The following is a 17,676-nucleotide window of genomic DNA, read 5'->3' on the forward strand; positions in this document are numbered from 1 at the left end:
AGGAGTTGTCAGACCCTGATCTCTACAATAACTTACACTAACATCTGTAGGAGTTGTCAGACCCTGATCTCTACAATAACTTACACTAACATCTGTAGGAGTTGGCAGACCCTGATCTCTACAATAACTTACACTAACATCTGTAGGAGTTGGCAGACCCTGATCTCTACAATAACTTACACTAACATCTGTAGGAGTTGGCAGACCCCGATCTCTACAATAACTTACACTAACATCTGTAGGAGTTGGCAGACCCTGATCTCTACAATAACTTACACTAACATCTGTAGGAGTTGGCAGACCCTGATCTCTACAATAACTTACACTAACGTCTGTAGGAGTTGGCAGACCTTGATCTCTACAATAACTTACACTAATATCTGTAGGAGTTGGCAGACCTTGATCTCTACAATAACTTACACTAACATCTGTAGGAGTTGGCAGACCCCGATCTCTACAATAACTTACACTAACATCTGTAGGAGTTGGCAGACCCCGATCTCTACAATAACTTACACTAACACCTCTAGGAGTTGGCAGACCCTGATCTCTACAATAACTTACACTAACACCTCTAGGAGTTGGCAGACCCTGATCTCTACAATAACTTACACTAACACCTCTAGGAGTTGGCAGACCCTGATCTCTACAATAACTTACACTAACGTCTGTAGGAGTTGGCAGACCCTGATCTCTACAATAACTTACACTAACATCTGTAGGAGTTGACAGACCCCGATCTCTACAATAACTTACACTAACACCTCTAGGAGTTGGCAGACCCCGATCTCTACAATAACTTACACTAACATCTGTAGGAGTTGGCAGACCCCGATCTCTACAATAACTTACACTAACACCTCTAGGAGTTGGCAGACCCCGATCTCTACAATAACTTACACTAACATCTGTAGGAGTTGGCAGACCCTGATCTCTACAATAACTTACACTAACACCTCTAGGAGTTGGCAGACCCCGATCTCTACAATAACTTACACTAACATCTGTAGGAGTTGGCAGACACCGATCTCTACAATAACTTACACTAACACCTCTAGGAGTTGGCAGACCCCGATCTCTACAATAACTTACACTAACATCTGTAGGAGTTGGCAGACCCCGATCTCTACAATAACTTACACTAACATCTGTAGGAGTTGGCAGACCCCGATCTCTACAATAACTTACACTAACACCTCTAGGAGTTGGCAGACCCCGATCTCTACAATAACTTACACTAACATCTGTAGGAGTTGGCAGACCCTGATCTCTACAATAACTTACATTAACATCTGTAGGAGTTGGCAGACCCTGATCTCTACAATAACTTACACTAACATCTGTAGGAGTTGGCAGACCCTGATCTCTACAATAACTTACACTAACATCTGTAGGAGTTGTCAGACCCTGATCTCTACAATAACGTTTTGTTATACAGACACTGTCCTATAGGGAGTCGCTGCACTGTGTACAGACGGCGTTCATCATTTTGTCCGGACAGGGAGCCGCACTGAACATTGATCCTATCACCTTCTACACCCATCTATACAATACACTGTTCAAGGTCCATGCAGGTAAGTGTCAACAACTGTTCAGGTAGTACATTAAGAGCCAGTCATCTGATTTCAAATTCACTGGTTTTCAAAAATTCCTTAAAAGACCTGATAAGGTAGAATAAATAACTCCTCTTAGATGGAAGGGTGCTTTACCTTAATTGTGAATTTGATGACTGGGATCAGTTCTTTCCCCTGAGAAGTGGGTAAACTGTACTAAGATTATATAGGAAAATCAAGTTTTCGACTATCATTTGTTGAATCATCAGTATCAGATGTCAGTTTGATGGTATGCACAGATTTGACTGACCCCAGGGACTGATATATGGGGCCAAAAAGAGACTGAAATATTTCATATTTAGGTGACAATAAAGGCCCATGGGCCGCTTGTTTATATTAAACAGGGTCGTCTTGTGAAGATATCCCTATCATCCTCAATTGTCTGGATGCCATGGTAACAAGAAGGAAAAGGCAGGTGAGTGTTGCTTCATCTTCATTAAAACATTTTCTGCTCTAACCTCACTGAGTCCACCATTGTCTACCTGTAACCTCACTGAGTCCACCATTGTCTACCTGTAACCTCACTGAGTCCACCATTGTCTACCTGTAACCATCCTCAGTCCACCATTGTCTACCTGTAACCTCACTCAGTCCACCATTGTCTACCTGTAACCTCACTGAGTCCACCATTGTCTACCTGTAACCACCCTCAGTCCACCATTGTCTACCTGTAACCTCACTGAGTCCACCATTGTCTACCTGTAACCACCCTCAGTCCACCATTGTCTACCTGTAACCTCACTGAGCCCACCATTGTCTACCTGTAACCTCACTGAGTCCACCATTGTCTACCTGTAACCTCACTGAGTCCACCATTGTCTACCTGTAACCACCCTCAGTCCACCATTGTCTACCTGTAACCACCATCAGTCCACCATTGTCTACCTGTAACCATCCTCAGTCCACCATTGTCTACCTGTAACCTCACTGAGTCCACCATTGTCTACATGTAACCTCACTCAGTCCACCATTGTCTACCTGTAACCTCACTCAGTCCACCATTGTCTACCTGTAACCTCACTCAGCCCACCATTGTCTACCTGTAACCATCCTCAGCCCACCATTGTCTACCTGTAACCTCACTCAGTCTGCCATTGTCTACCTGTAACCTCACTCAGTCCACCATTGTCTACCTGTAACCACCCTCAGTCCACCATTGTCTACCTGTAACCTTACCCAGTCTGCCATTGTCTACCTGTAACCTCACTCAGTCCACCATTGTCTACCTGTAACCACCCTCAGTCCACCATTGTCTACCTGTAACCTCACTGAGTCCACCATTGTCTACCTGTAACCACCCTCAGCCCACCATTGTCTACCTGTAACCTCACTCAGTCTGCCATTGTCTACCTGTAACCTCACTGAGTCCACCATTGTCTACCTGTAACCTCACTCAGTCTGCCATCGCTTACCTGTAACCTCACTGAGTCCACCATTGTCTACCTGTAACCATCCTCAGTCCACCATTGTCTACCTGTAACCATCCTCAGTCCACCATTGTCTACCTGTAACCTCACTGAGTCCACCATTGTCTACCTGTAACCTCACTGAGTCCACCATTGTCTACCTGTAACCTCACTGAGTCCACCATTGTCTACCTGTAACCACCCTCAGCCCACCATTGTCTACCTGTAACCTCCCTCAGTCCACCATTGTCTACCTGTAACCCCACTGAGTCCACCATTGTCTACCTGTAACCTCACTGAGTCCACCATTGTCTACCTGTAACCATCCTCAGTCCACCATTGTCTACCTCTTACCTCCCTCAGTCCACCATTGTCTACCTGTAACCACCCTCAGCCCACCATTGTCTACCTGTAACCTCCCTCAGTCCACCATTGTCTACCTGTAACCTCACTCAGTCCACCATTGTCTACCTGTAACCACCCTCAGTCCACCATTGTCTACCTGTAACCACCCTCAGCCCACCATTGTCTACCTGTAACCTCCCTCAGTCCACCATTGTCTACCTGTAACCCCACTGAGTCCACCATTGTCTACCTGTAACCACCCTCAGTCCACCATTGTCTACCTGTAACCTCACTGAGTCCACCATTGTCTACCTGTAACCACCCTCAGCCCACCATTGTCTACCTGTAACCTCCCTCAGTCCACCATTGTCTACCTGTAACCCCACTGAGTCCACCATTGTCTACCTGTAACCTCACTGAGTCCACCATTGTCTACCTGTAACCACCCTCAGTCCACCATTGTCTACCTGTAACCTTACCCAGTCTGCCATTGTCTACCTGTAACCTCACTCAGTCCACCATTGTCTACCTGTAACCACCCTCAGTCCACCATTGTCTACCTGTAACCCCACTGAGTCCACCATTGTCTACCTGTAACCACCCTCAGTCCACCATTGTCTACCTGTAACCTCACTGAGTCCACCATTGTCTACCTGTAACCACCCTCAGCCCACCATTGTCTACCTGTAACCTCACTCAGTCCACCATTGTCTACCTGTAACCCCACTGAGTCCACCATTGTCTACCTGTAACCTCACTCAGTCCACCATTGTCTACCTGTAACCTCCCTCAGTCCACCATTGTCTACCTGTAACCTCCCTCAGTCCACCATTGTCTACCTGTAACCTCACTCAGTCCACCATTGTCTACCTGTAACCTCACTCAGTCCACCATTGTCTACCTGTAACCACCCTCAGTCCACCATTGTCTACCTGTAACCTTACCCAGTCCACCATTGTCTACCTGTAACAATACTTGGTTCACAATCACTGTTGAAGAATACACATAAGACTAGGCAGACATCAAATAAAACAAATAGGTAAGCTAAACTGATCTCAAACAAATTCATTAATTTCTCTATGATTCTGTTCTCAGAAATGAGACTAGAAATACAAATAATTGATACTCTATGAAATATTTCAGATTTCCCAGCAAAGAGTTCTGGCATTCATCAAGAGACTGTTAACCCTGGCCCTGATGCAGTGTCACGAGGGCAGCCTTGGTTTACTGTTAGCTGTCAGGAGCTTCATATTGGTAAGATGGCTTCAGTTACAAAATGTTAGTAAAGGGATACTTCATTTACTTACCTGCCCAAAGAGTGAGGTAGATTAAGTTGTTGTATAGCATCTGTCATCCTTATGTGAATCTGTCCTTGGTCCAATACTTACTTTTTCATTTTATGGTAAACTGATCTTGATTTGGATGTGATCAACTGTTTCGCGATGGACTCATTACTAGGTGTTGATATACAAAGGCTAAGCAACTCTGCAGTTTCTAAGTATTAAAAAAGAAAGGTCCTATGCAAAGTGTTGCCATTGGCTTTACGACGAATAACGATTGATATTAAGGAAATCGTTGGAAGTTATGAACACAATATTTTCTGAATATCAGCGACATTCAGCTTGGCTACCACCCATAGTTTAGTTGTGGAGTTTTGTCATTAAACAATTTGATTAAGGTGTACCGACACTTTACCACTAGCCCTCCACCTCTGGGTTGCAAGTTCAAAATCCACGTGGGGTAGTTGCCAGGTACTGACCGAAGCCGGTGGTTTTTCTCCGGGTACTCCAGCTTTCCTCCACCTTAAAAACCTGGCACGCCCTTAAATGACCCTGGCTGTTGATAGGATTTTAAACAAAATAAACCAAACCCATTCAAGATATCCTAGATATCATATGCAATCAAAAGCATGTATAAAACATGTCCATGCTGCTTCAAATTCCTAACTCAAAGTTGGTGTATTGATCAGTAAACAGTGTTAATATGATGTTGGTGTATTGATCAGTAAACAGTGTTAATATGATGTTGGTGTATTGATCAGTAAACAGTGTTAATATGATGTTGGTGTATTGATCAGTAAACTAAACAGTGTTAATATGATGTTGGTGTATTGATCAGTAAACAGTGTTAATATGATGTTGGTGTATTGATCAGTAAACAGTGTTAATATGATGTTGGTGTATTGATTAGTAAACTAAACAGTGTTAATATGATGTTGGTGTATTGATCAGTAAACTAAACAGTGTTAATATGATGTTGGTGTATTGATCAGTAAACAGTGTTAATATGATGTTGGTGTATTGATCAGTAAACAGTGTTAATATGATGTTGGTGTATTGATCAGTAAACAGTGTTAATATGATGTTGGTGTATTGATCAGTAAACTAAACAGTGTTAATATGATGTTGGTGTATTGATCAGTAAACTAAACAGTGTTAATATGATGTTGGTGTATTGATCAGTAAACAGTGTTAATATGATGTTGGTGTATTGATCAGTAAACAGTGTTAATATGATGTTGGTGTATTGATTAGTAAACTAAACAGTGTTAATATGATGTTGGTGTATTGATCAGTAAACTAAACAGTGTTAATATGATGTTGGTGTATTGATCAGTAAACTAAACAGTGTTAATATGATGTTGGTGTATTGATCAGTAAACTAAACAGTGTTAATATGATGTTGGTGTATTGATCAGTAAACAGTGTTAATATGATGTTGGTGTATTGATCAGTAAACTAAACAGTGTTAATATGATGTTGGTGTATTGATCAGTAAACTAAACAGTGTTAATATGATGTTGGTGTATTGATCAGTAAACAGTGTTAATATGATGTTGGTGTATTGATCAGTAAACTAAACAGTGTTAATATGATGTTGGTGTATTGATCAGTAAACAGTGTTAATATGATGTTGGTGTATTGATCAGTAAACAGTGTTAATATGATGTTGGTGTATTGATCAGTAAACTAAACAGTGTTAATATGATGTTGTGACATTGAAATGTTATCAGAAGTAAATGATGGATAACATGATCAAAAGTCAAGGTCACTGGGTCAGAGTTGAAGGTCAGCGATTCTATCTCATTCAAATGGTATCAGTGTTTCATCAATGGGAACTAGAAAAGTGACATAGCAATAAGTCAATAGGTCAAGGTCAAAAGGTTCATCTCATAGCAAATAATTGACAATGATCATGCAGGAAATGCTTTTGTTCTGAAGTTACATCTTCTTTATCTTTTAGTTGACCTTTTCGTCGACCTTTTAGTTGACGTTTTAGTCGACCTTTTAGTTGACCTTTTCGTCGACTTTTTAGTTGACCTTTTAGTTGACCTTTTAGTTGACCTTTTCGTCGACTTTATCAGCACATTTTGAGCAGTCAAATTACATAACATGATTCCCATTTGAATGGAATAAATCATATCTTACCCATCTACTATCTAGTGTAAAGCTGCCATGTTATATGCTTCAAAACTGTGTTCACACCATATGTATTTATTCTAATATTTGTCTTACAGACCTACAAATCTAGTGAGATGCTCTTTGATAATGAGACTCAGGGGAGTGGTGTCTTCCTGCCAGAGTTGGCTGATCCTGAACACTGCAATGCACACAACAGTATGTTGTGGGAGCTACCACTGTTAAAGGTGAGAGGTAGTTATACACACAACACTATGTTGTGGGACCTACCACTGTTACAGGTGAGAGGTAGTTATACACACAACACTATGTTGTGGGACCTACCACTGTTACAGGTGAGAGGTAGTTATACACACAACACTATGTTGTGGGACCTACCACTGTTACAGGTGAGAGGTAGTTATACACACAACACTATGTTGTGGGACCTACCACTGTTACAGGTGAGAGGTAGTTATACACACAACACTATGTTGTGGGACCTACCACTGTTACAGGTGAGAGGTAGTTATACACACAACACTATGTTGTGGGACCTACCACTGTTACAGGTGAGAGGTAGTTATACACACAACACTATGTTGTGGGACCTACCACTGTTACAGGTGAGAGGTAGTTATACACACAACACTATGTTGTGGGACCTACCACTGTTACAGGTGAGAGGTAGTTATACACACAACACTATGTTGTAGGACCTACCACTGTTACAGGTGAGAGGTAGTTATACACACAACACTATGTTGTGGGACCTACCACTGTTACAGGTGAGAGGTAGTTATACACACAACACTATGTTGTGGGACCTACCACTGTTACAGGTGAGAAGTAGTTATATACACAACACTATGTTGTGGGACCTATCACTGTTACAGGTGAGAGGTAGTTAAACACACAACACTATGTTGTAGGACCTACCACTGTTACAGGTGAGAGGTAGTTATATACACAACACTATGTTGTGGGACCTACCACTGTTACAGGTGAGAGGTAGTTATACACACAACACTATGTTGTGGGACCTACCACTGTTATAGGTGAGAGGTAGTTATACACACAACACTATGTTGTGGGACCTACCACTGTTACAGTTGAGAGGTAGTTATACACACAACACTATGTTGTGGGACCTACCACTGTTACAGGTGAGAGGTAGTTATACACACAACACTTGAAATGTTATCATTATTTCTCCAAAAATCATGATATGTTAGTTAAGTAAAGTAAAGTCTATCACATTCTCACAGCTGTGATAGGGTTTTCCTTTACTTCCACAGCTGTGATAGGGTTTTCCTTTACTTCCACAGCTGTGATAGGGTTTTCCTTTACTTCCACAGCTGTGATAGGGTTTTCCTTTACTTCACAGCTGTGATAGGGTTTTCCTTTACTTCACAGCTGTGATAGCGTTTCCTTTACTTCACAGCTGTGATAGGGTTTTCCTTTACTTCCACAGCTGTGATAGCGTTTTCCTTTACTTCACAGCTGTGATAGGGTTTTCCTTTACTTCACAGCTGTGATAGGGTTTTCCTTTACTTCCACAGCTGTGATAGGGTTTTCCTTTACTTCACAGCTGTGATAGGGTTTTCCTTTACTTCACAGCTGTGATAGGGTTTTCCTTTACTTCCACAGCTGTGATAGGGTTTTCCTTTACTTCCACAGCTGTGATAGCGTTTTCCTTTACTTCCACAGCTGTGATAGGGTTTTCCTTTACTTCCACAGCTGTGATAGGGTTTTCCTTTACTTCCACAGCTGTGATAGGGTTTTCCTTTACTTCCACAGCTGTGATAGGGTTTTCCTTTACTTCCACAGCTGTGATAGGGTTTTCCTTTACTTCACAGCTGTGATAGGGTTTTCCTTTACTTCACAGCTGTGATAGGGTTTTCCTTTACTTCCACAGCTGTGATAGGGTTTTCCTTTACTTCCACAGCTGTGATAAGGGTTTTCATTTACTTCCACAGCTGTGATAGCGTTTTCCTTTACTTCCACAGCTGTGATAGGGTTTTCCTTTACTTCCACAGCTGTGATAGGGTTTTCCTTTACTTCCACAGCTGTGATAGGGTTTTCCTTTACTTCCACAGCTGTGATAGGGTTTTCCTTTACTTCCACAGCTGTGATAGGGTTTTCCTTTACTTCCACAGCTGTGATAGGGTTTTCCTTTACTTCCACAGCTGTGATAGGGTTTTCCTTTACTTCACAGCTGTGATAGGGTTTTCCTTTACTTCACAGCTGTGATAGGGTTTTCCTTTACTTCCACAGCTGTGATAGGGTTTTCCTTTACTTCCACAGCTGTGATAGGGTTTTCATTTACTTCCACAGCTGTGATAGGGTTTTCCTTTACTTCCACAGCTGTGATAGGGTTTTCCTTTACTTCCACAGCTGTGATAGGGTTTTCTTTTAATCCCTGGTAAAGTTAAACATTTTAAGACTAAAAACAAACAATGTCTATTGTGCAGCCATCTTTGATTTTAACAATTATGACTACTTCTCAAAACCTTGGTGATCTTTGTTAGATTTCATAAATAAGATTCCCTTGTTATCAAATGAAGAAGAGGGGGGGAATCTTACATTACAGCTACATTGTAATACCAATATAATCTGGTAGGTGCCAAGGTCCTTGTGTGATCTCTTGCTTTATGTAGACATGGAGAATAAAATTCTAACTTGTTTTATTTGTGTCTATTTTAATGAAATTGTGTATTTATGTTTTAGCGTCATTACCATCCATTGGTTAGACAGATCAGTAGCCATGTGTCACTACTAACCCCGACTACAGGAGAAGGACAATTAGCCACGGACCTCGCACGAAAGTAAGCTACCTCACTCACATGGCCTCAACCAGTAGTCACATTCTACCATATACTGTTATAGTAATGATGGTCTCTACCAGTAGTCACATTCTACCGTATACTGTTATAGTAATGATGGTCTCTACCAGTGGGTACATTCTACTGTTATAGTAATGATGGTCTCTACCAGTGGGTACATTCTACTGTTATAGTAACGATGGTCTCTACCAGTGGGTACATTCTACCGTATACTGTTATAGTAATGATGGTCTCTACCAGTGGGTACATTCTACTGTTATAGTAACGATGGTCTCTACCAGTGGGTACATTCTACTGTTATAGTAACGATGGTCTCTACCAGTGGGTACATTCTACTGTTATAGTAACGATGGTCTCTACCAGTGGGTACATTCTACCGTATACTGTTATAGTAATGATGGTCTCTACCAGTGGGTACATTCTACTGTTATAGTAACGATGGTCTCTACCAATGGGTACATTCTACTGTTATAGTAACGATGGTCTCTACCAGTGGGTACATTCTACTGTTATAGTAACGATGGTCTCTACCAGTGGGTACATTCTACTGTTATAGTAATGATGGTCTCTACCAGTGGGTACATTCTACCGTATACTGTTATAGTAACGATGGTCTCTACCAGTGGGTACATTCTACCATATACTGTTATAGTAATGATGGTCTCTACCAGTGGGTACATTCTACCGTATACTGTTATAGTAACGATGGTCTCTACCAGTGGGTACATTCTACTGTTATAGTAACGATGGTCTCTACCAGTGGGTACATTCTACCATATACTGTTATAGTAACGATGGTCTCTACCAGTGGGTACATTCTACTGTTATAGTAACGATGGTCTCTACCAGTGGGTACATTCTACTGTTATAGTAATGATGGTCTCTACCAGTGGGTACATTCTACTGTTATAGTAATGATGGTCTCTACCAGTGGGTACATTCTACCATATACTGTTATAGTAACGATGGTCTCTACCAGTGGGTACATTCTACTGTTATAGTAACGATGGTCTCTACCAGTGGGTACATTCTACTGTTATAGTAATGATGGTCTCTACCAGTGGGTACATTCTACTGTTATAGTAACGATGGTCTCTACCAGTGGGTACATTCTACCGTATACTGTTATAGTAACGATGGTCTCTACCAGTGGGTACATTCTACTGTTATAGTAACGATGGTCTCTACCAGTGGGTACATTCTACCATATACTGTTATAGTAACGATGGTCTCTACCAGTGGGAACATTCTACTGTTATAGTAACGATGGTCTCTACCAGTGGGTACATTCTACTGTTATAGTAATGATGGTCTCTACCAGTGGGTACATTCTACTGTTATAGTAACGATGGTCTCTACCAGTGGGTACATTCTACCGTATACTGTTATAGTAATGATGGTCTCTACCAGTGGGTACATTCTACTGTTATAGTAACGATGGTCTCTACCAATGGGTACATTCTACTGTTATAGTAACGATGGTCTCTACCAGTGGGTACATTCTACTGTTATAATAACAATGGTCTCTACCAGTGGGTACATTCTACTGTTATAGTAACGATGGTCTCTACCAGTGGGTACATTCTACTGTTATAGTAATGATGGTCTCTACCAGTGGGTACATTCTACTGTTATAGTAACGATGGTCTCTACCAGTGGGTACATTCTACTGTTATAGTAACGATGGTCTCTACCAGTGGGTACCTTCTACCATATACTGTTATAGTAACGATGGTCTCTACCAGTGGGTACATTCTACTGTATACTGTTATAGTAATGATGGTCTCTACCAGTGGGTACATTCTACTGTTATAGCAACGATGGTCTCTACCAGTGGGTACATTCTACCATATACTGTTATAGTAACGATGGTCTCTACCAGTGGGTACATTCTACTGTTATAGTAACGATGGTCTCTACCAGTGGGTACATTCTACCGTATACTGTTTTTAGTAACGATGGTCTCTACCAGTGGGTACATTCTACCGTATACTGTTATAGTAATGATGGTCTCTACCAGTGGGTACATTCTACCATATACTGTTATAGTAACGATGGTCTCTACCAGTGGGTACATTCTACTGTTATAGTAACGATGGTCTCTACCAGTGGGTACATTCTACCGTATACTGTTATAGTAACGATGGTCTCTACCAGTGGGTACATTCTACTGTTATAGTAACGATGGTCTCTACCAGTGGGTACATTCTACTGTTATAGTAACGATGGTCTCTACCAGTGGGTACATTGTACTGTTATAGTAACGATGGTCTCTACCAGTGGGTACATTCTACTGTTATAGTAACGATGGTCTCTACCAGTGGGTACATTCTACTGTTATAGTAACGATGGTCTCTACCAGTGGGTACATTCTACCGTATACTGTTATAGTAATGATGGTCTCTACCAGTGGGTACATTCTACTGCTATAGTAATGATGGTCTCTACCAGTGGGTACATTCTACCGTATACTGTTATAGTAATGATGGTCTCTACCAGTGGGTACATTCTACTGTTATAGTAACGATGGTCTCTACCAGTGGGTACATTCTACTGTTATAGTAATGATGGTCTCTACCAGTGGGTACATTGTACCGTATACTGTTATAGTAATGATGGTCTCTACCAGTTGGTACATTCTACTGTTATAGTAATGATGGTCTCTACCAGTGGGTACATTCTACTGTTATAGTAATGATGGTCTCTACCAGTGGGTACATTCTACTGTTATAGTAACGATGGTCTCTACCAGTGGGTACATTCTACCGTATACTGTTATAGTAACGATGGTCTCTACCAGTGGGTACATTCTACCGTATACTGTTATAGTCACGATGGTCTCTACCAGTGGGTACATTCTACTGTTATAGTAACGATGGTCTCTACCAGTGGGTACATTCTACCGTATACTGTTATAGTCACGATGGTCTCTACCAGTGGGTACATTCTACTGTTATAGTAACGATGGTCTCTACCAGTGGGTACCTTCTACCATATACTGTTATAGTAACGATGGTCTCTACCAGTGGGTACATTCTACTGTATACTGTTATAGTAATGATGGTCTCTACCAGTGGGTACATTCTACTGTTATAGCAACGATGGTCTCTACCAGTGGGTACATTCTACCATATACTGTTATAGTAACGATGGTCTCTACCAGTGGGTACATTCTACTGTTATAGTAACGATGGTCTCTACCAGTGGGTACATTCTACCGTATACTGTTATAGTAACGATGGTCTCTACCAGTGGGTACATTCTACCGTATACTGTTATAGTAATGATGGTCTCTACCAGTGGGTACATTCTACCATATACTGTTATAGTAACGATGGTCTCTACCAGTGGGTACATTCTACTGTTATAGTAACGATGGTCTCTACCAGTGGGTACATTCTACCGTATACTGTTATAGTAACGATGGTCTCTACCAGTGGGTACATTCTACCGTATACTGTTATAGTAACGATGGTCTCTACCAGTGGGTACATTCTACTGTTATAGTAACGATGGTCTCTACCAATGGGTACATTCTACTGTATACTGTTATAGTAACGATGGTCTCTACCAGTGGGTACATTCTACTGTTATAGTAACGATGGTCTCTACCAGTGGGTACATTCTACTGTTATAGTAATGATGGTCTCTACCAGTGGGTACATTCTACTGTTATAGTAATGATGGTCTCTACCAGTGGGTACATTCTACTGTTATAGTAATGATGGTCACTACCAGTGGGTACATTCTACTGTTATAGTAACGATGGTCTCTACCAGTGGGTACATTCTACTGTTATAGTAACGATGGTCTCTACTAGTGGGTACATTCTACCGTATACTGTTATAGTAACGATGGTCTCTACCAGTGGGTACATTCTACCGTATACTGTTATAGTCACGATGGTCTCTACCAATGGGTACATTCTACTGTTATAGTAACGATGGTCTCTACCAGTGGGTACATTCTACCGTATACTGTTATAGTCACGATGGTCTCTACCAGTGGGTACATTCTACTGTTATAGTAACGATGGTCTCTACCAGTGGGTACCTTCTACCATATACTGTTATAGTAACGATGGTCTCTACCAGTGGGTACATTCTACCGTATACTGTTATAGTAATGATGGTCTCTACCAGTGGGTACATTCTACTGTTATAGTAACGATGGTCTCTACCAGTGGGTACATTGTACTGTTATAGTAACGATGGTCTCTACCAGTGGGTACATTCTACTGTTATAGTAACGATGGTCTCTACCAGTGGGTACATTCTACTGTTATAGTAACGATGGTCTCTACCAGTGGGTACATTCTACCGTATACTGTTATAGTAATGATGGTCTCTACCAGTGGGTACATTCTACCATATACTGTTATAGTAACGATGGTCTCTACCAGTGGGTACATTCTACTGTTATAGTAACGATGGTCTCTACCAGTGGGTACATACTACCGTATACTGTTATAGTAACGATGGTCTCTACCAGTGGGTACATTCTACCGTATACTGTTATAGTAACGATGGTCTCTACCAGTGGGTACATTCTACTGTTATAGTAACGATGGTCTCTACCAATGGGTACATTCTACTGTATACTGTTATAGTAACGATGGTCTCTACCAGTGGGTACATTCTACTGTTATAGTAACGATGGTCTCTACCAGTGGGTACATTCTACTGTTATAGTAATGATGGTCTCTACCAGTGGGTACATTCTACTGTTATAGTAATGATGGTCTCTACCAGTGGGTACATTCTACTGTTATAGTAATGATGGTCACTACCAGTGGGTACATTCTACTGTTATAGTAACGATGGTCTCTACCAGTGGGTACATTCTACTGTTATAGTAACGATGGTCTCTACCAGTGGGTACATTCTACCATATACTGTTATAGTAACGATGGTCTCTACCAGTGGGTACATTCTACTGTTATAGTAACGATGGTCTCTACCAGTGGGTACATTGTACCGTATACTGTTATAGTAACGATGGTCTCTACCAGTGGGTACATTCTACTGTTATAGTAATGATGGTCTCTACCAGTGGGTACATTCTACCATATACTGTTATAGTAACGATGGTCTCTACCAGTGGGTACATTCTACTGTTATAGTAATGATGGTCTCTACCAGTGGGTACATTCTACTGTTATAGTAACAATGGTCTCTACCAGTGGGTACATTCTACCGTAACACTTTAGGGCCTAGCATCCTGTGATGTGGTGCCCTATAGTAACACTTAAGGGCCTAGCATCCTGTGATGTGGTGCCCTGTAGTAACACTTTAGGGCCCAGCATTCTGTGATGTGGTGCCCTGTAGTAACACTTTAGGGCCCAGCATCCTGTGATGTGGTACCCTGTAGTAACACTTTAGGGCCCAGCATCCTGTGATGTGGTGCCCTGTAGTAACACTTTAGGGCCCAGCATCCTGTGATGTGGTGCCCTGTAGTAACACTTTAGGGCCTAGCATCCTGTGATGTGGTACCCTGTAGTAACACTTTAGGGCCCAGCATTCTGTGATGTGGTGCCCTGTAGTAACACTTTAGGGCCTAGCATCCTGTGATGTGGTGCCCTGTAGTAACACTTTAGGGCCTAGCATCCTGTGATGTGGTACCCTGTAGTAACACTTTAGGGCCCAGCATTCTGTGATGTGGTGCCCTGTAGTAACACTTTAGGGCCCAGCATTCTGTGATGTGGTGCCCTGTAGTAACACTTTAGGGCCCAGCATTCTGTGATGTGGTGCCCTGTAGTAACACTTTAGGGCCCAGCATTCTGTGATGTGGTGCCCTGCAGTAACACTTTAGGGCCCAGCATCCTGTGATGTGGTGCCCTGTAGTAACACTTTAGGGCCCAGCATTCTGTGATGTGGTGCCCTGTAGTAACACTTTAGGGCCTAGCATCCTGTGATGTGGTGCCCTACAGTAACACTTAAGGGCCCAGCATCATGTGATGTGGTGCCCTGTAGTAACACTTTAGGGCCCAGCATCCTGTGATGTGGTGCCCTGTAGTAACACTTTAGGGCCTAGCATCCTGTGATGTGGTGCCCTGTAGTAACACTTTAGGGCCCAGCATTCTGTGATGTGGTGCCCTGTAGTAACACTTTAGGGCCCAGCATCCTGTGATGTGGTGCCCTGTTGTAACACTTTAGGGCCCAGCATCCTGTGATGTGGTGCCCTGTAGTAACACTTAAGGGCCCAGCATCCTGTGATGTGGTGCCCTGTAGTAACACTTTAGGGCCCAGCATCCTGTGATGTGGTGCCCAGTAGTAACACTTTAGGGCCCAGCATCCTGTGATGTGGTGCCCTGTAGTAACACTTAAGGGCCCAGCATCCTGTGATATGGTGCCCTGTAGTAACACTTTAGGGCCCAGCATCCTGTGATGTGGTACCCTGTAGTAACACTTTAGGGCCCAGCATCCTGTGATGTGGTACCCTGTAGTAACACTTTAGGGCCCAGCATCCTGTGATGTGGTGCCCTATAGTCTGTACATTTCTGTCTGTCAGCTTGTTGTTAGCTCACTTGGTCCATAAGATAAGCTTATACTATACCACAGCGTCTGTCATCCATCTGTTCACAATTTCTTCAAACAACTCCTTCTTAATCACTGATTGGAACTTAATTTGACAGGGAACAACCCTAGATAATGGTCCCCTGTAAATATAAAAGACCCAGAGGGACAAGTGAAGGCCCAATAGGGGAAATACTTTCATGTAAGAGGCCAAGAGGGAAAATACAGCAAATTCTTTAAAATCCTTCTTCTGTAGGAATGAAAGGATTTGGTCCAGATATGGTCTAATGCATCCTTATGTGAAGGGAAACTGATTTTGTATAAGAGGTGTGTCTGAAAGATAGAAATTAAAGGAATTTTTTTAGGTGGCACATTGTAGCACACTTGTCTTTATCTAAGACACTAGTGTTTGATTCCCCGATTGGATGTGGAAAGGTATGGGGTCACCTGCCCGACCACTTGATTCCCCGATTGGATGTGGAAAGGTATGGGGTCACCTGCCCAACCACGTGGGGATTACCCTGGTACTCCCACCATACAGTAAGACCCCTCGCTCGCCTCCATACAGACCGACATGCTAGATAAAAATATAAGTTGATGTAACTTGTTCTGCAAAAATAAAAGGATTTGATCTTTATCATATTGCATTTTTGACATATTTAAAAATGTTGCTGAATCACCATCACCTATATTGTACAATGTAGACTATGGTCATATCTACAACTGTTCAAGACATTGAAAACCCACAAATTTCCCATAAAAACAATAATGAAAAGAAACATAACGATACAATTGATGAAAAGCCCCAATGAATAAACCTAACCTACTCCTATACATGTATTTGAATCAGATGGTTATCAGGTTGGCATTTGCAAAAATGACCTAGATCAGATACAGGCCCATTGGGTCTCTTGTTTATAATATATGGATAAAAAGCAGTGAGCTGCATCGGAAATACATACCACACTCTCTTTTCCAGAAGTCCTAAGGAGCTGTATGAAGCACATCAAACCAGAGAGGAGCTCTTCTTTCCAATGCCACCAAAGAAATCCTCCTCAAAAAACAAAACGCTACACAACAAGGTACCATAGAAAGTATTAACACTGTTAGCTGTGACTTATTATACTGTAGATGTTGGGGGAGGGTTAGCTGTGACTTATTATACTGTAGATGTTGGGGGAGGGTTAGCAGTGACTTATTATACTGTAGATGTTGGGGGAGGGTTAGCTGTGACTTATTATACTCTAGATGTTGGGGGAGGGTTAGCTGTGACTTATTATACTGTAGATGTTGGGGGAGGGTTAGCTGTGACTTATTATACTGTAGATGTTGGGGGAGGGTTAGCTGTGACTTATTATACTGTAGATGTTGGGGGAGGGTTAGCTGTGACTTATTATACTGTAGATGTTGGGGGAGGGTTAGCTGTGACTTATTATACTGTAGATGTTGGGGGAGGGTTAGCTGTGACTTATTATACTGTAGATGTTGGGGGAGGGTTAGCTGTGACTTATTATACTCCAGATATTGGGGGAGGGTTAGCAGTGACTTATTAA

General features: G+C 41.9%; 1 protein-coding gene across 1 annotated transcript; it reads left to right on the forward strand.

The window, feature by feature from the left end:
- The first annotated feature begins 1,318 nt into the window (after positions 1–1,318).
- Positions 1,319–17,214, forward strand: LOC117319541 (nucleolar complex protein 3 homolog). Its single transcript, XM_033874334.1, has 6 exons — positions 1,319–1,574; positions 1,958–2,028; positions 4,508–4,618; positions 6,882–7,010; positions 9,493–9,590; positions 17,103–17,214. The coding sequence occupies exons 2-6, from the start codon at positions 2,005–2,007 to the stop codon at positions 17,212–17,214; spliced, it is 474 nt and encodes a 157-aa protein (XP_033730225.1). The 5' UTR covers positions 1,319–1,574; positions 1,958–2,004.
- Positions 17,215–17,676: the final 462 nt, after the last annotated feature.

Source organism: Pecten maximus, unplaced genomic scaffold (genome assembly GCF_902652985.1).
Source record: "Pecten maximus unplaced genomic scaffold, xPecMax1.1, whole genome shotgun sequence".
NCBI classification, from domain to species: domain Eukaryota; kingdom Metazoa; phylum Mollusca; class Bivalvia; order Pectinida; family Pectinidae; genus Pecten; species Pecten maximus.